Genomic DNA, 22,899 nt, shown 5'->3' with positions numbered 1-22,899 from the left:
TGAACAGGGGTTGAGCACCCAGGGGTGCTCAGGAGCTACTCCTGACTCAGTGCTCATTCCTGTGGCACTGGGTGATCACGTGATGCTGGGGAATCTAACCCAGGCGCCCCACCTGCTTAGCCTGTGCTCAGGTCCTTGAGCCATCTCCCTGGAGCTTTGCTGCTGCAGCTGCTCCTGCCGCTACTGCTGCTTTTTGGCTTTCGGGCCTCACCTGCCCATGCTCAGGGGTTACTCTGGCTCTGTACTCACGAATCACGCCTGGTGGTGCTCGGGGGACCCTATGCGATGCTGGGGTTGAACCCAGGTCAGCTCTGTGCAAGGCAAGTGCCTTGTATGCTGTGCTTTCTCTCCGGAGCCCCTTGGTGCTTCTGGAGCTGAACGCTGGGGCCACTGGCTCGAGGCCACCCCTCCCCTCCCCACATCCCACCGCCCTGGCCCTGTGATCACGGAGTCTCAGCTGTGCCTCGGTTTGTGTTTCTCAGTATTCTTGTGTAGCAACAGATTGAGAAACGGCTTCCTTTTCTTGGAAGAAAGCCCATGGTTTGAGCCTCTAGGAGGCCACCCCTGCTGGCATTGGGGGTGCCCATGGCACCGCCTCCCTTTAGGCTCAGGTCCTGGGATGCCGAGGGGTGCTGGGGAGAAGAGGCAGAGCCCTGTTGGGCTTTTAGTGGTGACCGAACCTGGGGCCTCCTCCATGCAAGGCAGGCCCTTTACCGCTGAGCCACATCCTCAGTCCGAGGCACTGGAGGGGCCTCACCGGCTTGGAGCCTGGTCCAGCGCCCAGCCAATAATCAGTGCCCTTACAGAGGCCCCTGGTGCACCTTCCACCCCACCTCATAGGTGTGTTGGGGTCTACCTACTGCCCCCTCCCCCAGGATCCTTCATGGCAGCTCCTCTCCCTGTATTTCCTGGGGGAGCGTGGGGGGTTGCCAAGGTGGGGGCAGGCCTGGAGTTGTCTTCAGCCCCCTCAGAGCATGCTGCTGAGCTCTTGACTAGCTGCAAAGGCAGGATCTGCACCCCACACCCCCAGTCCAGTGTCCAGACCCGGGTTGGGGGCTGGCCACGACAGACAGGGCCTGGCTGCTTAGCCTGCTCCTGACGATCACTTTATCTCTGTGTCTGTTTATTTTTGTTTGTTTGTTTGTTTTTTGTTTGCTTGGGGGCTGCACCCAGTGGGACACAGGGCTTACTTGTGGCTCACCCGTCCCTCCTGGTGGGGCTCGGGGAACCACAGGTGGTGCCAGAAATGAAGCCGGGTTAGTTCTCATGTCTCTCTGGCCCCTCTGTGTCGTTCTTTCATCCCCCAGGAGGGGATGCTAACTTCATCCCTCCCCCTCAGTGAAACGAGGTCATGTTTATTAACTTCTTTAAATAGTCCCTGACTTGCTGAATAAACACGAGGAGCCTGAATTCTTACTGTTGTTCACGCTGCAAGTTGAACCCAGAGCCTCTGGCATTTTCTGGGGCAAAATATATGGCGTAGGGGTGTTGGCTCTGGGGGCTGGGACTGGCACAGCCTTCCGACTTGGTGTGACCTTGGCCAAGGCACTCCCTGGGCCTGTTTCCAGATAGGGAATGCACCAGCAGGTGTGAAAGGCCTTTTTAACCCTTTCTCAGCAGAAGCCTATGACTTAGGGTGCTACAGATAGCTCAGGAAGGACTCCATCCTGCCCGTCGCCCCAACCTGGCTGGTGTGGGCCCTTTCAGATTGGCCTGGCTTTTTCTCTCTGAGGTGGGCTTTGCTTCTGGGCCAGGGGCAGTGAGAGAGCTGGCCTCTGTGGGCAGGTCTGATGGATGGTGCTTCCTGGAGAGAGGGGGTTGGGCTGTCTGCACCTCTGCTTCCTGCAGCCACCTTGCTCTAGGGCCTGCGGTTTGCCACCTGACCTGAGGCTTGTGTGTGTGAGTGAAACGGGTTTGTGCAAGAACCTGAGTGTCCCTCTCTCCTGTCAGCGGCCCTCTCTCCTGCTACGTCAGAAGGCGGGGCAGTGAGGCTGAGCAGTCTGGGCTCTCAAGGCTGGGGACTAGCAGTGTGGGTGGGGCCTCTGGTGTTTTCTGTGGGTTAGGACGGAGTGCACTGAGACAGGCTGACCCCTGGGGTTGGATTCTCTCCCAGGTTCTGCCGGTCCCCCCCCAACCTTCTAAAACACGCTGGCCTCCTCCTCCTCCTGATGGGTGGCAGAGCCCTGTTCGGGTTTTGCGCCTTGTGTTAATCATGTAATCGTCTGCACCAATGCTGGCGGGACACAGTGGGGGAAATGGTGGTGGAGGGCAGGGAAGTGTCCTACTGTAAAGTCAGGCCAGTGCATTGGGAAGGGGCTTCGCATGGGGCATCGGGACCTTGCGTGGGTTTACGTAGGCTCTGCTGTGTTGACCAGCTGTGTCTCAGCGTCCCTGCTTACCAGTGGGGATACTTGTACCAGGATGTCCAGCGCCGACCCGGTTCATGGTCACTACAGAGGAATTCGCGTCTGTGATGAGAGCAGAGACCCCATGGGTCATCCAGCTGGGGGTCGAATCCTTACTCTTCCGCTGTCTCGCTGTGGACCGGGAGACTGCTCCCTGACTCACTTTACCCCTCGGTGTAGGGTTAGAGTCTCTCGGGGTGAGTAATAGGAGGATTAAGTGGCTATCCCTGCCGCAGGACAGACACCTTCTTGGCCTTCCTCTGTTCCAAGTAGATGCTGTTTCCTGATTCCTCCAGTAAATTGTGGTCAGTTGATTTCTTGGGCAGTTGGCAGCCCACCCACTCTGTTTATTTTGAAACGGTGTGGGAGCGTGTCCAGGGGGGTGTGAGCGTCTGGCCACTCACAAGCATTCTTGGACGCATGCTTGTATGTCCCTCGGGCCCTGGCCTGGAGAACACTCCTGGATGGCTGAGTGCTGGCCTGCGGCTGCCTGCCCACCCTCCCCAGCTCTCCTTGCCGGCTTCCTCGGGTTGTGTGCACCTTCATCGTGGCCACGGGCCCGCCCCTCGGCTCAGAAACGGTTCCTGGCGCCCAGACCCGCTTACATGCCGACCTGCTCTTGACCTCTCAGGAATAACTCAAGTGTCAGGAAAAGCCTTCCTCTGGCCTGGGGTGGGGGACAGTTCTGGCCTCACCTGGCGTGTCTGCATTTGCCCCTTCTCAAGGTAGGCCTGGGAATAGCTTGCGATTTGCTGTCTAAATGCGGTCATTCAGTAACCCTTTGAGGAGTCAAGAGTCTCTTTTTTGTTGTTTTGGGGCCACACCCTGTGGTGCTCAGGGCTTCATCTCTGAGCTCCGGGATCAAATCCGAGCCGAGCCCACTCTCCCCATGGGTCTGGGGGGAGGGGGCGGCTCTATGTGCTTCCTGTCTGCACAGAGATCAGAAGGGGCATGCAGACCCATCCCCAAGGGCGCCTGGAGCAGCTTCCTTTGAGCCTGGCCACTCTGGCTGCCTCTCGGGCTGACTGCCTGCGGGATTTGCCGGGAACGGGCAGAGCTCGGAAGCGGGGGACACCTGGGCTGGGAACTGCTTGTGTCTGAGGCGTCTTGGCCCAGGCTTCGGACTGGTAGCCGACACCTTGCTGTGAAGCTCCCGGCCGCAGATCCAAACATGGTTCTGCCCGGCAGACAGGTGCCCATGGGTGGGTTTGCTGACGATACTCAGCTCTGCAGCTCCTCCATCCCAGGGTGCCGCTCGGTGCCAGAAATTTCCCTGGACGGGCAAACGGGAAGTCTTGTCTTTATCGTAAAAAGCTGCTAATAAAAACCTCTCCGGAATCTGCTCCTTCCTTCCCACCCACACTGCCACTCGCTAAATCACCTTTTGTTCTCATCGTCTGCTGAATTCGCGCTGGCTTCTTTAATTGATTTTCCCGTCGCTCATTTCTGGCACACACACTTCAATCTGTCCTCCACATGGTTTCCAGGAGGTGGTGGCTCAGAAATGGGAATCTGAGCATCATTGTTCTTCCTTGCTTCCCTCCCCCGTCTGTAAGGTGGACTGTAGGTGCCTGTGTTTGACCTTCTGGGATCTTCCAGAACTTTCCAGACCTGCATGTGCCCTGCCCACTGGCTGACTTTGCCCTTCCCTCCCTACTCGAGTCTCCAGCTATTTGCTCTACTCTTTTTAATTATTAATGTAGGTCTATTTGGGTCAAACCCAGTGGTGCTCAGGGCTAACTCCTGGCTCTGTGCTCAGGGGAGCAAATGTGGTGCTGAGTATTGAACTCGGGTTGGCCACATGCAAGGCAAACACCCTACCCTCTGTACTATATTTCCAGACTCTCTCCATACCCTTTAAAAAGAGAAAACAATGTTCCCTTAGTTCCCTACCTGGAATACCTTTCCTGTCCTCTGGGCCTAGTCTGTGCCCGATGGTGCAAACTCAATCTGTTGAGCTCCTTTTGAATGTTTTTCCAAGCTCTTGACCACCTGGGGCTCCCACCCTACAAAAGCCGCTGTCATGGCAGCCAGCTGGCCACTCCCTATGGTGTTAACTGTCCTGGGCCAGGGGACACCCACCCCCATGCTGGTACTTGAGTGGTATGGAGGGATCCCTTGGAGCCAGTATACCCTTCTCCCCATTGCTGTGGTCAGGGCCCCAGCCTGTCCTTGTCTTCTGCTGGTCAGAGCAGCTGCTGGCCGGCCTAGGTCAGAGACAGTATCCTGTTCAGATGGGCTTCCTGCACCCCTCTGTGCTGCCTCCATTGGCCTGGGAGCCTCAGAGGAGGCTGTGACTATCGAACGGGGAAGAGGAGCGCTCCCCACCTGTCCCAGAAGCAGGGAACTCCCCACCCCTCACACACACACACACACACACACACACACACACACACACACCAATTAATTCCATTTCTCTATAAGATGCTGGTCATCCTGCTTCATTGCACCCCCCATCCCATGTGTGCCCTTCTGGCAGTGGGGGGGTCACCTTTTGTAGGAGTGGGGTGCAGCTGGGGGTATGGGAGTGCATGTCTCTCCCCTCCCCGGTCTGAGCCAGCGTGCAGGTGGACTTCCCTGGGTAAGGATGCGCAGGTGCCCCCAGGTCTGCCTGCCTTACACGTGCGGGTTCTCGTGCACGAGCCTGTTTCCTCCTCTGGAACGTGAGATGGAGAAGAGCATCACTCAAGATTGCACGGGGCTAGAACAAGATGACATACATGACATACATAAGATGACAGCGCAGGGGACCAGAGTGATCCACAAAACCAGGCTGCTACACAGTTGCAAATGCACTTTGGAAATGCTTCCAAGAGAATCCTAGACCTAAACAAAGAAGATAAAAATTTTCGATAAGATTACTAATATGTGGGAGAACATTTCTATAACTCTGGGCTTGGCAGATGTCTCAGGAGATAGAGCAACCCCAAGCCCCCAAAGAAAGCAGACGGACAAATTGGATCAAAAACTGCTTTTGGAAATTTGGAGAACTTGGAGCAGAATGCTTTGGGATCAAAGGAAGGAAGGGAGGGAGGGAGGGAGGGAGGGAGGGAGACAGACCTTCTCTCCCTTGTATGGGTTTTTTGGACATCCTCAGGAATCTTTACGTGAGAAGGTTTAGAAGACCTGAAATAGCACCGACCTCAGGTTGTGCTCACAGAAAGGACCGCTCATAGGAAGCCTGGACCTGGGGTTTCAGTGGCGAGGCCCTTATGGGTTCCACCGCTGAGCTGGTGCTGAAGCCTCTGGCTCTTGGGGTGATGCTTGGCAACTCTTTCGAAGCAGGAGGGGTGTATGGACCACGTGTGGGGAAGGCAGCACTTTGCAGCACGACCAGGAGACATGTCCTTGTTTCACCAGCCAGAACAGCCACCAAGCTCGCTTCAAGAGAGAGGAAGTGGGTCTGTCATCACTTTCGCCTTGGGGACCCTGTCTTGGTGACATGATTGTCACATCAGGCCTGAGAGCCGTGGGCTCCACAGGGGAGTGGTGAAGGCATCAGAGGCTGAGGCTCTGGCGTGGTAGTCAGTGAGCGGGCCCGTCAGCCCTGGGGGAGTCGGCCAGCACACGCCGGGTGGCCTTGGCTCTCAGCTGGTCATGCCCCTTGCTCCCCACCGAGAGCTGCTTCCTTTTCTGTGGTGCCCGAGTGACCCTGCCATATTTCCTGTCGAGGCAAGGCTGTCTCCGACTCCTCCTCCCAGAGGGCTCAGTCACTGCCGCACCTCACCGGCCCCATCGCTCCCTTCTCGCGGCTTCCAGGGAACCTGGTCTTAAGGGCAGGCGAGGGGCGGCCTGCTGGCAGAAAGCCCCTTTTGCTAGTATGTATCGCCCATGCCACCTCTTGGTGATTCGCTGCCAGGTCTCTTCCAGTGCATCAGGAATCTTCTGGAGCGACCTCTTGTGGTTACGGGCTGAGGAGTAGCCATGCTCCTGGTGAACACCAGCGGGCACACGGAGGGCGAGTTTGAGGTGCCCCACAGAGGCTGTGTCCATTTAGGGCCTGGTTTGTGGCTGCCAGAGGGGTGGCACCTCCATCTGCTCTCCCTCCTTCTCCTGACGGAAGTACGGTGTGTAGGGATACTCCGGGTAGCCACATACCTGCCTTGGCCCTCCAGCAGGTCTGGCCACCACCTCTGTTGTGGGAATCTCATGAGCCCACACAGGGTCTGCCCTGGCCTCCAAGAGGAAGTTGATTGACAGCTTGTTGGAGCCAATGGGTGATGGAAGGAAGGTCTCCCGGCCTTGCCTTCTGTGGCCTTCTGGCCCTGGCCCTTTGTGGTGAATGTGGCATCTGCCTGTCTCCTGATTCACCCCAGGCATCTCTGCAGCACCCCTCTCCCTAAGTTAGGTGTTAAGACCATGTGGGATGCTGGGGCTCGGAGGCTTGTGGCACTGAGCTGAGGTGGGCAGCGAAACTAGGAAGGCACCCCAGACAGACCTCCCCAGCTCTGGAGGGCTGAGCACTTTTGAGAGAGCACCTTAGGGGTCCACATGAGGCTTCCAGGTATGAGCTGGCGGGATGTGAGTTCAGAGGACTCTTCACCCACGTCTTCAAAACCCTTCCCGTGGCATCTTGGAACCTCAGTGGGGCTTGAGAGGCGGTGGCAGGAGTCCCAGGGGCCCTTGGGTCCAGGGCCTGCAGTCAGGCGGCCTAGGGCTCCTTCTGGAAGCTTTGCAAGTGTTTCTGAACCTGCCCCCCCTGGAATGGGTGAAGGTGTCTGAAGAAGCTAATTGCAGAGGAGATTCATCACCTCTGCTGGCCTGGGGCTACTGTGCCCATGCTGTGCCAGCCTGTCTGCTCACCTGTCAGCGCCTCCCCAGCCTGGCAGCAGGCAGGGGTGGGGGTGGAAGCCAACTCTTCCAGCTGCGGCCCTCTCCCCCTGCCTCCTTGGGAACGGCTCCACTTGTGGTCTGGGGCAGACTTGTTTGTTTGTGTTTGAAGTTCCCTGACTGGGAGTTTGACGTCAGGGGACCGGGGTGAGGGTGCGGGGGGGGGGGGTGTCTCTGCAAAGGCACGTGCCTGGCAGCTTCCTGAGAGGGGGGCATGGGATGGCTGGTTCTGAAAGCACCCCTCTTGGGGCCTGAGGTCCTTTCCCTACTCACCTCCCTTTCCCTGGCACAGGGGCTCCCTCCTCGCCCCTCGCCTGCCCCCAGCAGCCCCACTGGGCCCCGCCAAAGGCTGGTATGCTTGTGCATGGAGCCATCGGCGACGCCAGCACTCCCAGAATCTCCTTATGTTCTCAGAAATCGTTTTGCAACATGTTGGCCCCGGCAGCAGACTGGACTGCTGAGCTGGCCGGCAGGAAGTCGCCAGAAGCACAGTTCTGCTCTGGGCAGTTGGAGAAGAAAGGCTCCCGCCCCAAGGCTTGGGTGCAGTGGGTCAGTGTGGATAGCAGGAGCCGTGGGTTCTGGCAGCACGGGGGGAAGACAAGTTAATCAGGCACCTTGAGGTTTGGGATGGGGGCCGTGGGGTGGGGGCTGGGCGCTGAGCACTAACAGAAGAGGCTGTGGGGGCCACACGGGCGGTGCTCAGGGCTTTGCACTCAGGGATCACCCCTTGGGAGACCATAAGGGGTATCGGGGATTGAACTTGGGTCTATCATGTGCATGGCAAGTGCTCTGCCCGCTGTGCCATTGCTCTGGCCCTGCAGATGTCTTCTTAGTAACAGTGCTGTTGGAGCTGGGCAGAGGGTACAGAGGGCTGGCCGCTCAGTTTGCATACAGGAGGCCCAGGCTTGGTCCCTGGTGGTGTGGTGCCACAACTAGGGCCAGGGCCATAGCCTGAAGGGTGGAAGTTTGTGCTTAGTACAAAGGAGGTGATAGCACAGCAGGTAGGGCGTTTGCATTGCACCCAGCCCACCCAGGTTCGATTCCTCCGCCCCTCTCAGAGAGCCCAGCAAGCTACTGCGAGTATCTCACCCGCACTGCAGAGCCTGGCAAGCTACCTGTGGCATACTCGAGATGCCAAAAACAGTAACAACAAGTCCCACAATGGAGACGTTACTGGTGCCCACTCGAGCAAATCGATGGACAACGGGATGACAGTGACAGTGCTATGAAGGAGGCCTGGGTTTGCTCCCCAGCACGGCATGCTCCCCTGAGCACCCTCAGGTGTGGCTCAACAATTTTAAAAAGGAGTGGTACGGGGAGAAGAAAAGTGCCTGTCTGGGAGGAGGGAGTCGGGCGTGGATGCTGGTGGGCAGGAGGCTGCTCCCTCCCTGTTCCTGCCCAGAGGAAGGAGCGAGACCTGGGGTGCCCAAGCTCACGCTGCAACGCATGCGGGGTTGTTCCTGGAAGGGACAACTCCAGGAACCGGGGAGGCTAATTCTTATGAGACCGCTTGTGTGGAGCCAGGGGTCAGGTGTAGCCCTGAGGACAGGTTTTTACAAATCAGAGCCGAGGACGTGGCCCGTTTGTGTGGCTGGCCATGTTTGGAAAGTTCGAGACAGTCTGTAGGTTCAGTCCAGAGGATTTGTTACCCAGAGCAATCTGGACATTCCTGGGTCTGGGGCTTTGGGCTACAGAGAGGGCCACTCTGTGCCTGCCATCCTGGGCCAGCGGGGAACTGGAGTCATCATTTTGTAAGATGTTCAGGGATACAGAAACAGCAGCAGGCCTCTGTGTGTGTGTGTGTGTGTGTGTGTGTGTGTGTGTGCGCGTGCGTGCATGTCACTGTACTATCTTACCCACTGTACTATCTCTCTGGCCCCAAACTCCTGGCTTTTGAGAGTGACGGGTTCAGAGACCAACTTTGCAGGGAGCAGGATATGATGGACATCACTCCAGTGGTGTCAGCCATTGGGTGTAGTTCCTCCCTCCTGGAATTTTTATCCAGTGTCCAGGGAGAGAAGGCTAAGCAGGTTGTGTGGAGACAGAAGAGCACACACTGCCGTGAGGTCGACGGCCTCGTATGGACAGGGTCACCATCCCTGAGAGTCTGCTGCTGTTTGTGGGTATCCATTGCAGCTGTCTCGGAGAGCCACCTGTCCATGCATTGTTCTGTTGTTGTTTACTTGATTTTTTTTTATTTGGGGAGCCACACTTGGTGGTGCTATTGGGGGTTTCCTCCTGTCTCTGCTCAGGGATCAGTTCTGGTGGGGCTGAGGGGACCATATGAGGTGGGGATGGAACCCAGCTCAGCCGTGTGCAAGACAAGCACCTTAACTTCTGAACTGTCTCTCCAGCCCCTCATCTGTCTGAGTCCCTGCCCGCTCGCCCTCAGTGGGACCAGGAGGCCTCTAGACTGTTGGGAAGGGTAATAGCTGACTCGGGTTCTGCAGCAGCCAGCGCCTGGGGTGAGGTTAGGGTGATAGCAACAGCTTGGCATCTGGCCAAGATCACAGATTTGGGGTGGGGTGGGGGGTCGCCCGTGGAAAGGACCTCCTGAGTCCAGGCCCTGCAGCTTCAGGGGACGGCTGATTTGGCCAGGGCAGTTGTCTGAATAGAGTTGTTTTCTGCCAAGGTGCAAAGCGGAGTGAGGCGTAATAAAGGCGGGGCCCGTGGCTTTCCCATGCCTCCTCATCCAGGCCGCTCTTGCGGGCACAGCGTGATGAATGCCGTGAACACCGTCGTGCATGGCTCGACTGTGGGGACCTGTTCTGAGAAATGTGCCGTTAGGTGATTTCTTGGAACAGAACTCACGTAGGGCAAGGGCACGTTCATGCTGCAGCCTCGATGGGGCAGCAGGGCCTGCTGATGGCGCCCGACACCCGGTGGGGGGGGTGTCCGTGCCTTGGACGTGGGGTGAAGCATGTTGCAGACAGAAATTCCCGGTGAGTTCCCCGCAGTGCTGAGGAAGCCCTGCTCATTTCTCCACCTCCAGAGGAGGAAGTGAAGCAGCAAAAACTGTGTTCCAGCTGCACGGCCGATAGTGATGGCTGCAGACTTGGGGTTTTCCACCAGGGATGATGGAACAGCCACTATTGACCCCAACCGGTTGGAACAGGTGCCGGAGGTAAACAGGCTGCCTGGGCACACCCTAGTAGCAGGCAGAATGTTTGCCTGGTCATTCCTGCCGTGCCGCCTGGCTGCCCTGGCACAATGGCTGGCCCCCAGCCAGGCCCCCTGTGGAAGGAGGTTTCTGCCTGCTTGGCCGTTTCAGCCCATGTGGCTCTCTGTCTCTCTGTCTCTCTGTCTCTCTCTCACTCTCTCTCGCTCTCTCTATCTCTCAGTGTGTGTGTGTGTGTGTGTGTGTGTGTGTGTGTGTGTGTGTGTGTGTGTCTTGCAGGACCGCTGCTGCCCCAGCCCCACTGTCACTGCCTTCACGGACTACCAGCTCCGTGGCTGCAAGGAAACCCCACATCCTAGACCAGTCTGGCATTGGGTCCCGACGGCAGCCAGCATCTTCCCCTCTGAAGGCTGGACTTGGGACCCGGCGCGTGGCAGCCCCAGGGAGGCAGGTTTGAGGCTCTAGGAACAATGCCAACCACAGAACCTTCCGCTGGAAGAGGCCAGGTACCCCGTGCTTGGAAGCTTAGCACCCGCAGACGCATGAGGTCTTTTATGTCCCTGCAGCACTGCGGCTTGCAGCTGCTTCTACTTCCCTTTCCTCTGGAAGTTTCTTTTTCTCCAGCATGCACTTCGGGAGGGCTGGCTGTGTTGGACCCGCTGGGCAGTTGGACATGCCCCGCCTCCATAGCAGGCCCCCTTTGGGAGGCCCGTGTCGGGATGGGGGCTGCAGGGGGTGTAGGTGAGTCCTGGGGCTCACTGGGATGCCCAGTTGAGGGATGTAGATACTCGTGGCAGCCAGCCGCATTCCTGGGCTGTGTGTAGCTTTGTACCAGCTGTGCCTTCCGATGCTGGTGATGGAGGTGTGGGCACATGGAGAAGAAAAGGGGTTCAGTCTCCCTGGGGTCAGCCCTGGGGGTGTTCTTGGCTCTCATGATTTAAAGAAAAATTGTAGTGGGACCAAAGAGCTAGTGCAGGGGCTTAAGGCATGTGCCTTACTTGCTGCCAACCCTGGTTCTATCCCTGGCACCGTATCGTCTCCTAAGCATTGTGGGTGCTGCCTGGGGGCCCTGAAACACTGCTGGGCTAAGCCCTGGATGCTGGGGGTGAGGGGACGTCCTCAGGTCCTGAGAATCCCCGGGAGGGGGACCCTGGGCTTCCTGAGCACTGCTGGGGGGAGCCCCTTGCCCCTTCCAGTACAGGCCTAGGAAGGCATGCTCAGGTTGAGCTCAGACCTTGCTTGTGCAGACCCTGAGCTCTGTCCTTGGCGCTGCCTTCCCCCAACCCCCGAGCACTGGCTGGCGTAGCCCTGGTTGCTCCCTGCACTGCGGAGTGTTGCCCCATATATAAGTAGATGTGGGGCTGGAGTGACGATATAAGGTGTAGGACGCTTGCCTTGCATTCAGCCAGTGAGTTCGATCCCCAGCGCCCCATATGGTCCCCTGAGCACTGTCAGGTATGATCCTTGAGCGTAGAACCAGTAGTAAGTCCTGAGCACTGTGGCCCCCCAAACAAAAGTAGAAGCACCTAACCCACAAGTTCCACCAGCATGTCCTGAAGCCCAGCCTCGGCTTCCAGGGGCCCCTTTCTGAGCGAGTCTGATCCCACATCTTCCCTTTCTCCCAGGGAAGTTCCAAGAGGACCCGAGACCTCACGGGCTGTGTGCTCATTCCTGGCCCAGGCACCCAACCAAGGGTTCCTCATCCACATTTTCTAAGCCAGTCTTCATAATAGTGAAGATGTGGGGAACGAGGGGAGAGCCTACATCTGGCGGTGCTCAGGCAACCACATATACACCATGAACCCGAGTCGGCTGCATACATGGCAAGTGCCTTGACTCCTGTATTATCTCTCTGGTCCTATACACTCTATTTTTTTTTTTTTAGCCATTTCTTTTAGTTGTGGGACCACACCCAGTGGGACTCAGGCTCTGCACTCGGGTCCAGCTGGTGATGCTCAGGGCCACCACATGTGGTGTCAGGGATCAAACGAGGGTCCACTGCTTGCAAGGCAAGTGCCTCACCTGCTGTGCCATCTCTCTGGCCCCTCACACTAGTGTTTTGAATACCCGTCAGTCCCATTTGACAGGCTGACAGGCTGGGGAACTGAGGCCAAGACTAAGCCCAGGCTCACAATTGGGACTCAGAGGGGCTGCGGCTGAGTTCTGCCTCACTGAGCTGCTCGTTGGACATAGTGGACTAACACGGTGGGGCCTTGGGCTCATTCTTCTTCCAAGGACGCTACGCAGAGTGACCCACGGGGCCCCACCTTCCCAACAAAGAAGTCCTTATCCCTGGTGGTGTGCTGTGGGGATTCCCCCCCCTCCTTGCTATACACATCAGAGCGGGGTGCGTGGTGAGTGGCCACCGGGTCCCTGTCCTGCAGCCCTTGCAGCCCTCCGTGGGCTGGCCAGCGGTGTTCTGCTCTGGGCAGGAAGCAGGGCCCCTGGGGCACACACTCGCCAGGAGCAAAGGCGTCCTAGTGGCTGGTAAGACTCGAGTCCCAGCCGGCTTCGTCTGCGGCTGGAGTGTGGGCAGGTCTCCTTGCTGCTGGACCCGGCGCCAAAACCCCACGGGCTCTTCTAGTCCAGGAAATTCCCATCATGCGGTTTCATGGTTACGAGACTCTGACAGCCCCTGTGAAGGCTCCCAGTGGGCCCCTGAGGCCGGGCTGGCCATCCCGGTGGTTGATGTGGGAGAGTAGCCCCAGGGGACGCCAGCTCTGCCGAGGGAGAGTGGCCTCGTTTTTGCTCAGGTGGAAGCTGCTACCGCCTGCACTGCTCTAGGAGGCCAGCCTGGCCCTTTCTCCGGGGGAGGGGGAACCCAGCATCTGCAGGTGTCATTTCTTCTTGACAGCCTCCAGGGCAGCCCAGACCTGCTGGCAGATGGCATGGCACACTGTGTCTGCGCCCCGTCCCTGCCTCCGCACTCAGCCAGGCTGGGGATCGGCTTGGCAGGTTCTGTACCGTCCTGAACCCAGCTGCTTTGGGATTGGGAGAGGGGCGCGCTCACAGCTTGTGTTTTATTAATCGATTCATTAACTCTTCCCTTTTGCCCTTCCCTTCATTGTTGTGATGACTGGGTTTGCACACATGGCTGGCTTTTGTATTTTTGTTGTTGTTGTTGTTTGTTTTTGTTTGGGTTGGTAGCTTGATTTCTTTTTTTTTTGGTTGGTTTGTTTTTGGTTTGAGGGCTACACATGGCTGTGCTCAGGGCTTCTGTCTCTGAGCTCAGGGATCATTCCTGACTGGCTTGGGGGGGCCATATGGGATGCTGGGCACCCAATCTGAGTTGGGTGCATGTAGGACAGTGCCTTGCCCACTTATCTGTATCTCTCCAGTCCTCTTTTTTCATTTGTTTCAGTTGCTTAATTTCCGTGGGGGGGGGGGGTCTTCCCCAGCAGTGCTGGGGGTTGAACTGGGGACCTGTGTGTGTGTGGCAGACATGCTCTCTAGCCCTTTAAAGTAGCTCCCTGGCCCAGGCGTTTGCCACTCTAGCTGTGGTGCTCCCCGAGTTTGGACTCCTGCGGTGGTGGTGTGCTGACATCTGTGCTTGCCGGGTTTTCCCGGAGTTGAGGCACCTAGGTGGGCTTGACTGTCAGAAAGTCACAAACACGGGCCCATTGCCAAGGCCAGGTTGGCTGACCTTCGTGTGGTCGGTCTGAGGCTTCGTGGAATGAGTGAGCTGCAGCAGCTGGGCGGGGGGGGGGGGGCAGGCCCTCTGCACCTCCCTCCCTCCCCCACCCCTTCCCGCTTCACCACGCTGCAGCAGCCCGAGCCCCGTGGTTAACGTGGAGAATGGTTTTGACGGATGGTGTCCAATTTCCCATCCTGTCTTTGCTGTGGTTGGGGCAGTTTGGAGTACAGGGAAGGACTGGGCAGTGAGGAATGTTCTAGTGTGAGCATTAGGCCCACATTTCTGTGCACGAGGTGGCTCACTGGCTACCGTGGCGTACAGTCGTAGGGGTTGTGGGGGGCAGCCCAGGGTCTGGGCCTTGAGGTTATACAGCACAGTCCTGTTTGCAGCCCATGTGCCCCTCTGCCTAACTGTTGTACGCGTCAGAGCAACAACAGGCAGAAAAAGGCCTTCACATCCCAGAGGCTACACAGCTGGTCGGCAGCTGAGCTGAGATTGGAACCCAGATTCTGTTCCTCCCTGAAGCTAAGTCGTGTGTGTGTGTGTGTGTGTGTGTGTGTGTGTGTGTGTGTGTGTGTGTGTGTGTTGGCGGGGGCGTGTGCTTGTGGTAATTGGTCCAGAAGCACAAGATGAGCCCCGTGGTGACAGGGGTTGCCAAGGAGGCACACATAGCACTCTCGGAATGGGGTGGGGTGTTCTGATCAAACGTGGAAGACTTGGACCAAGGGCCTGGAGGAGGGAGGGACTCAGGGCCCAGTGGATTGTTGGAGCTGAGGCTTGCCTGGAATGACAGGCAGAATGTGGGGGGAAGCTGGGGGTTGAATGTGTGCCCGGAGACAGGAGAGGAGTAGAAGTGAGCCTGGGAAAGGAGGTTGGGGCTCTGGTTTGGGAAGTTGCCATTGGGTTCCCCTGGGAGGGATGGGTAGAGTTGGGACATGATTGCCCCTACTTAGCCCTGTTGGATGAAGCAGTATGCCTGTCTTTTTCTTTTTTTTTTCTTTTTGGGTCACACCAGGCGATGCTCAGGGGTTACTCCTGGCTCTGCATCTCAGGAATTACTCCTGGCGGTGCTCGGGGGACCAAATGGGATGCTGGGAATTGAACCCAGGTCGGCCTCGTGCAAGGCAAATGCCCTACCCGCTGTGCTATTGCTCCAGCCCCTAAGTATTCCTGTCTTTAGTGCAGATCGGTGCTCGAAAGATATCCCAGGGGCTTTGGTTCCATATGGTCCTGGGCTCCTTAGTCCAGCAGAGAAGGATCAATTCGCAAATTCTATGAAACCTCAGCAGTGCTTGATTAATAATTTCTATCCTGGAAGCCTGATGGGCATGCGGTGGTATACCACGGACTGGCCTCTGCCCATGGTGTTTCCCCAAATATCAAAGCCCTATGATTGAATGGAACTGTTTCTTCTCCAGCACTTGGCCCGATCTGCCTTGGCCGTGGTGCCCTGTTCCCTGCCTCTGGAGGTACAGGACCCAGCAAGGCTCAGAGTCCAGCAGATTGCGAAACATTAAGGAGAAAGGCTGGTCTGTTAGTAACTTGGTTTTGTTTGGATCTTCTTTCATGCGGCTCTTCCCTCCAGCCAGAAGGCTTCTCTCCCTGGGGTCTGTGGATAGAAATCAGGCGTCCCCGGACCTGGGTGGTAAAGTGATACCCTTTTTTTCAGGAACCTAATTGAAGTTTTAGCTTAGCGTGCTGTTCAGTTTGGATGTAGGCAAGAGGGCACCATCATCTTAGCAAATACATGCAGCTTGGCCTCAATAAGACCCCACATTTTCAGATTCACCTTACAAACTGCTGAAAATGTGGTTTATATACTTGTATCAACTTCAGTGTCTGGATAGCTTTTAAAAGGCTCCATGCTTGAATAGGGACGCTTTTGGTACTTCATCATGATTTGATATTTTGATAAATATCACTGTCACTGTCATCCCATTGCTCATCGATTTGTTCGAGTGGGCACCAGTAACGTCTCTCATTGAGAGACTTATTGTTACTGTTTTTGGCATATCCAATACGCACGGGTAGCTTGCCAGGCTCTGCCGCGCGGGCTCGATACTCTCAGTAGCTTGCCGGGCTCTCCGAGAGGGATGGAGGAATTGAACTCGGGTCGGCCCTGTGAAAGGTGAACGCCCAACTGCTGTGCTATCGCTCCAGTCCTTGATAAATATATTTAGGTATAATTGTTTTCCATGGTAATCCTAAGCATTTTCCTTTATGCTTTTTGTTTCATTCTTTGGGCCACATTTGGCAGTGCTCAGGAACTATCCCCAGTTTGGGGCCTGGAGGTCACTCTCAGTACTGCTTGGGGGGGGGATGTGTAATGGAGGGGTCCGGGGTCCAGCCCGAGCCTCCTGCGTGCAGAGCATGCCCTCCGCCTTTGTACTCTCTTTTGACTCCTGATTGATGCTGTTTGTTTTTGGACCACACCAGCGGTGCTCGGGACCTACTCATGCTCTGTGCTCCGGCACCATGCCAGGGGACACTTGGGCGACCTAGGCAGTGCCAGGAAAGGACCTGGGGTTGGCCACATGCAAGAAAAACGCCCAACCCCCCCTCTGTACTGTATCTCCAGCCCCTTATTTTGTGCTTTCAGAAACATTTTTCTTAGGAAGGGATCATAAATCTTCCCAGATTGCCAAAGAGGTCTGTGGTCCAAAGTGAATAAGCTCTCTGGTCCTAACTGGAAATTGGGAGTCTTCCTTCGTGCTGGAAATGAAACTTACTCTTCATCCATTTTTTACCCTCTGACTGTGCTAACAAGAGCCCTAGCCACTCACTCAGAGGAGCCTGCTAAGATTCACAGCATATCAGGTGATAGAGAAAGGGAGGAACTGCCACCAAATCGGCCAGAGCTGCCTGGCGGAGAGGTGGTGGTTTCTGCACGGGCCTTTGAAGATGATGCTAGGCTCTAGGAGAGGTCAGAGAGTCCCCGTCAGAGACTGCCCATCTGTTCCCTCTCGATGTTCTCCCTGGTCCCCTGGGTCCTTTGATCTCAGCGGAGATCCTTCCCTTCAGGTTGTGCACTTGCTTGCGTGCACACTGCCTGTCCCCCCTTCTTCGCCAGCCCGGGCTCTGCCCTCCCTGTACGTCTTGCTCCTCGGTACAGTATGGAGTACCCAACCAGACCCAATGTTGGTCAGAGAACCACAGAGTCCACACAAACCAGGTTGTTTGGTGTTAGCCTTTTGTTTGTTCCTGGGCCACACCCAGTGGTACTCAGGGTTTGCTCCTGGCTCTGCTCGGGATCACCCCTGGTAAGCTCAGGGGACCACAGGGAGTGCTGGGGATCAAACCCAGGTCAGCAAGGCAAGCACCTTACCCACCGAAGAATCTCTGGCCCAGACAAGGTTAGCTTTTTGAAAAGTGAAAGGAAACATTTCCCCCTAGAAAATGCTCAGGCTAGCTGGCTTACCTGAAATCTGCATGTGTTTTGTTGTCGTTTTGTTTTATTTGTTTTGGGGTCTCACGGGTGTGATGCTCAGAGCTTACTCCTGGCTCTGCATTCAGAGATCATTCCTAGTGGAGCACCAGGGACCACATGGGATACTGGGGATTGAACCCTGCTTGGCTGTGTGCAAGGCAGATGCCCTACCTTCTCTACATCTCTCCAGCCCCAGGAAAACTGCATGTTTTAGGGTGCAGATCCTAGCCCCTTCCCAGGGTGGCCAAAGGCCGCCCCCCAGCCCCACCCTGGCCAATTACTGTGTCTATTATGAACCAGAAATGGATCGAACCCTTCATCTTGCTTAGTCTTTGCAAGAGAGAAGTTCTGTTTTCATCCCCATTTGGATGAATGAAACTGAGCCTTTTGTCTGTGTGTGTGTGTGTGTGTGTGTGTGTGTGTGTGTTGATTAATAACTTGTCCACAATCATAGCACTCCTAGGGCGTGCCTGCGCTCCCAGATCCCAGCCCTGTCTGATTTTTGGCTGGAAGCATGTTAGGTCAGGTTACTCATCCTCTCCCAACCCTCAAGTCTTCCAAATCGCCAATTACCCCCACCCAGGCCCTTCTTATGTTTCGCTCTGTCCACTCCTTTTCCCTCCTCTCCCAGAATCGAGGTCTGTGGGTGAGCTCATGCCCAGCTGGGATGGGGGAGCGGTTCTCAGGATCCCTGAAGCTTCCATGAACTCCATCTCCACTCATCGTCTCCTCCCTGCCCCCCTGCCCCCCCCCCGTGACCTCTCCCCACCCCACTGTGTGCGCGCGTGCCCCTGCCCTGCTACCCGACGCACATGCCCTCTGTGACCACAGCCTTCGCTGGTCTCTCCGCAGGCCAAGCTGGTCCGTTACATCTGCAAGCAGCGGCAGTGCAAACTGAGCGTGGCTCCCGGCGAGAGGACCCCAGAACTCAACAGCTACCCTCGCTTCAGCGACTGGCTCTACACCTTCAACGTGAGGCCAGAGGTGGTGCAGGTACGTGGGGACTCGGGCCAGGGTGGAGCACTACAGGGACCACACACAAATCCCAGGGCAGACTCCGCCATCGCCGAGAGCAAGAGGGTGGCATGCCCTTCTAGGGGGGCTGGTGGGGCAGAGGTGGCCGGGATAGGTTTAGGGTCTGTGGTTCCGCCAGCTGCTCTGGCTCCGGGTCCTTAGAAGCCTGACGGCCAGGCAGCCTGAGCACAGCGACCAGTCACGGCTTCCTCACATGCCAAGGGCCAGCATCCTGGATACACGCTCATGTTGGGTGCTGTGTGCAGGTAGTGCCACTGAATTCTCGGGAAAGCTTGTGCACGGGTCATATTAGTTTCCTCATGGTGGATTAGCACGTTGCAGATCATACAGCTCCTCAGCTCAGGAACTGGGAACAAAGATTTTCTCTTGCAGTCGTGGTGCTACGTTCTGCCCTTCATTCTCTTTTCTGCGGGGAACGGGGGCTAGCCCCTGGCAATGCACAGGGGTGGGTCGTCCCCTCAAATCAATGGTCTTTAATATTTACTCTTCAATTCTAGCCTTTTAAATTTCCCTAATGATTAGGCCTTGTAAAGTCTCGGAGGGGTCAGATCTGTGTTGTTTCATAAGGTGTGTGAGTAGCATGGCAAATCCAAATTAAGATCTATTGTAATTTCAAGGATAGAAGCGTGAAGATGCGTTGAATTCTGAAGGCTTGGAGCAGAAAAGCAGAATAATCTCCCATTTTACTGTCTGTTGAAATGAGACCATTTGGGACAAGTTAGGGTAATAAAATGTTATTCAAGTAAATTTCTAAGGAGAGATAATACAATGGGTAAGGGCCTTGCATGCAGACAGCCTGGGATTGATCCCTGTCACCTCATTTGATTCCTGAACCTACCCGGATCGAAACCTGAACACAGAGCCAGGAGTAATCCCTGAGCACTACTAGGTGTGGCCCCCAAGTTAATTTACATATTTCATATATTGGTATTAATATAGAATATGGTTATACATTGAAGTTAAAAAAGGTTTTGATTTTTGGGCCACATCTGGCATGCCTAGATCACCCTTGACCCCAGTGCTTAGAGAGGCCAAGGACAGAGAAGGACAGTAATCAAGGGGGAAGAGGGATATGGGAAGGAATGGGGAACAGGCATCAGGGCTCCAGTTATACTGGTGACCAGGGGAGGGTTATCACCGTATGTCCAAAACACACACTCAACAACACTGAAAACAGGAGAGCTAAGCTGCAGCCACGGGGACTTTGTGATGTCACGTGGTTGACAAGCAGGGTTGGGGTGGGGGCTGGGGTGGGAGGGAATATGGGAACACTGTGGAGGGAAGTTGACCCTGGTGATGGGATTGGGATTGGAATATTATAAACTGGGGCCAGAGTGATAGCACAGTGCGTAGGACGTTTGCCTTGCACGTGGCCAACCCCGGTTCAATCTCCAGTATCCCATCTTTGGTCCCCCGAGCACCACCAGGAGTAATTCCTGAGTGCAGAGCCAGGAGTAAGCCCTGAGCATCGCTGGGTATGATCCAAAAAGCAAAAAAAAAAAAAAAAAAATGAGCCTAAACCTCAACTATCAATCACATTGTAAATAATAGTTCTTTGATTAAATTTAAAAATATTTTAAAAATAGGGTCTGGAGCAAGAGTACAGCTTACAGGGTGCATTTGCCTTGTACGCGGCTGGCCTGGGCTTGCTCCCCGCCCTTCCGTACGGTCCCCATGCACTGCCAGCAGTAACCCCTAACCATTGCCGTGTGCGGCCCAAAAACAAACAAACAAAAAATATCAAGGGGCTGGAGCGATAGCACAGCAGGTAGGGCGTTTGCCTTGCACGCAGCCGACCCGGGTTCGAATTTCAGCATCCCATATGGTCCCCTGAGCACCGCCAGCAGTAATTCCTGAGTGTAGAACCAGGAGTAACCCCTGTGCATCGCCGGGTGTGACCCAAAAAGCAAAAAAAAAAAAAAAAAAAAAAAAATTCAAAAGAAGATAATAAGGAATAAAAAACTAGAGCACCCGGCCCTCGTTCTTTCCCCGTGGGCCCTGGCGGCTTTCCTCAGCCAGGAGCAGCTTCTCGCGTGTGCTTGTGGTCGAGGATCTGTCAGCTCACCTGCTGGAGTGCAGGTCCCAGGAGACGGGCCCACGTGCTCTAGCTTGCCAGCCACAAAATCCCCACTGAGGCCACGATAGGATGGCAGAGAGGCAGGGGGAAGACTCAACAGGACACGGTGGCTGTGCCCGGGGGCCGACGAGTCTGACTCTGAGTGGGTGGGGCACAGCCTTTCCCCACTGAGCTTCTCGCATCCTCACAGAAGGGCTGCTGGTGGCTGAAGGGGTCAAGCTGCGTGTCCTGCACGCACCCAGCCCCGACTTGGTCCCTCGCACCACAGATGGACCCCCACGTGCAGGGCCAGGAGGAAGCTCTGAGCACGCTGCAGAGAGACCATAGTTCTCGTGGGCACCCAAAGCCCTCCCTTTCCGGCTGTGCCCCTCTGCCCAGGGCCTGAGAGGCAGGGAGTCCCGCAGGGGGCGGGGGCCCTGTCTGCAGCAAGGCTGGGTGCACGGGGACCAGCCTTGGCCACTCCTGCCACCCTGTTCCCTCTGCTGGGGGACTGTTAGCCCGCGCAGTGTCAGGAGTTTTGTCTGGGGAAACACGTGGCCGGAGCTTTCCCTCCTCTTGTAGCCGTCCTGTCGTGACGCTCTCCCTCCTGTGGACCCTCCTCGGGGGACCCAACCACCCCTCGGCAACCACCAGCACTGACACACTCCCAGGGAGAAATCTGGGCCCAGGGGTGTCCTGCTCTCACCGGGCCCAGAGCTGCAGGGCAGGGGACCTCCCTCCTGCCTGAGTCACCCTCTCTCAGGAGTCTTGGACTCTCTGGGGCCGGAGCCATAGTACATAGTACAGCAGGGAGGGCATTTAGCTTGCATGTGCCAACCCCGGTTTGATCTCCGGCATCCCTTATGGTTCTCGAACACCACCAGGAGTGATTCCTGAGTGCAGAGCCAGGAATAACCCCTGAGCACCTCTGGGTGTGACCCAAAAACAACCCCCCAAAATGCAAGAAATAAAATAGTGGGATTTCCTGTGTGCTAGGGGCCGGCACTACAGCCCCGTCATCCTGTCAGCAGAGAAAAGGAAAGGAAAGGGGCAGAGGGAAAGATGGGAAAACCCCAAGGAACCACTGGCCACGGGTCATTCCATCGTTCCCGAAGAAACTCAGACCCTTTCTCCAGGCTACTCAATTTCCCTGCGCTCTCGTTCTCTTCCTCTTCTTTCTTCTTCCTCCTCCTCTTCTTCCTCGCCCTTCTCCCTTCTCCTTCTCTTCTTCTTCATCCCTCCTTTTTTGGGCCCACACCTGGCAGTGTTCAGGGCATCCTCCTGACACTCTGTACCAGTGTCACTCCCTGCGGGGCTCTGGGGACCTGATGTAGTGCTGGGGACCAAAGTATCATGGAATGTGCCATGGCAGCAAAGAGGAAACTGACTGATGTGTATTTGGGAACTTTGCTTACTCTTCCTAGCTCTGCAACTGTTCTGTAAAGCTAAAACTATTCCAAAATAAAACACTCCCACAAATAAATAAGCTTAGAAGACATTCAGAAGCCCAAAGATTTTACCTGTGAAGAGAGCTTGAAAAGCGCAGAAAAGCCCAGAGCACCACGCCCCACTCCTCATCCCCTCCAAAAAAGGAAAGAAAGATGTCTGAGGGCGGGAGAGATGATTTAAAGGGCTGGAGCATGTGCTTTTACACGGGGAGCCCCAGATTCCATCTCTGTCACCACGATGATCGCTTGAACACCACCAGCTGTGATTCCTCCCCCGCCCCCACAGAGATGTTGGAGGTCCCCAAGGCTGTGGCTCATTGATAGCACTGGGCTTGCAGGTGCGAGGCCTTGAGTGTGGTTCCTGCATGGTCCCAGTTCATTGTGGTCCCTGGTGCCATAGCAAGTGGGACAACACCCCCCCGCCACCTCAGCCCCCGGCACCTCACTAGTAAAGTGTGTAATCACTGAAACCAAGTGGGCAGCCCCAATACTGAAACAGCAAAAGGGTATTTGTAGCTTTTGTCTGTCTTTTGTATTTGAGGAAAAGATCCAAATACAAGAAGTGTGGCTGTTTCCTTTCACTGCGAATGATAGTTTGCCCTGTGTGTGTGTGTGTGTGTGTGTGTGTGTGTGTGTGTGTGTGTGTGTGTGTGTGTGTAGTGGGGAGGTCTCTGCTCATCTCAGCTCTTTCTGGCTTTCTGGTGGGTATCTGATCTTCCCCTCAGAATAATAGAGAGAGAGAGAGACAGACAGACAGACAGAGACAGAGACAGAGACAGAGAATGTGTATTTGTGCATGTATGTGTGTATATGTATGTGTGTATGCATCTGTGTGTATGTGTGTGTGCATGCATGTGCTTGTGTGTGTGTGCGCGCGTGTGCGCGTGTGTGTGTGTGTGTGTGTGTGTGTGTGTGTGTGTGTGTGTGTGTGTGTGTAGTGGGAAGG

The 22,899-nt window shown here is 55.9% G+C and overlaps 1 protein-coding gene across 6 annotated transcripts in view; it reads left to right on the top strand.

Moving 5' to 3' along the window:
- LOC101554098 (kinase suppressor of Ras 1) overlaps positions 1-22,899 on the top strand; it is a 157,300-nt gene that overhangs the window by 76,725 nt on the left and 57,676 nt on the right. For all 6 annotated transcript variants that reach the window (XM_055133176.1, XM_055133179.1, XM_055133177.1 and 3 more), the window contains exon 2: positions 18,267-18,407. In XM_055133176.1, coding sequence (XP_054989151.1) covers positions 18,267-18,407 — 141 coding nt within the window. The remainder of the gene's footprint in view (positions 1-18,266; positions 18,408-22,899) is intronic.

Source organism: Sorex araneus, chromosome 3 (genome assembly GCF_027595985.1).
Source record: "Sorex araneus isolate mSorAra2 chromosome 3, mSorAra2.pri, whole genome shotgun sequence".
Lineage (NCBI taxonomy): Eukaryota > Metazoa > Chordata > Mammalia > Eulipotyphla > Soricidae > Sorex > Sorex araneus.
This window is presented reverse-complemented; position numbering and strand designations above follow the sequence as displayed.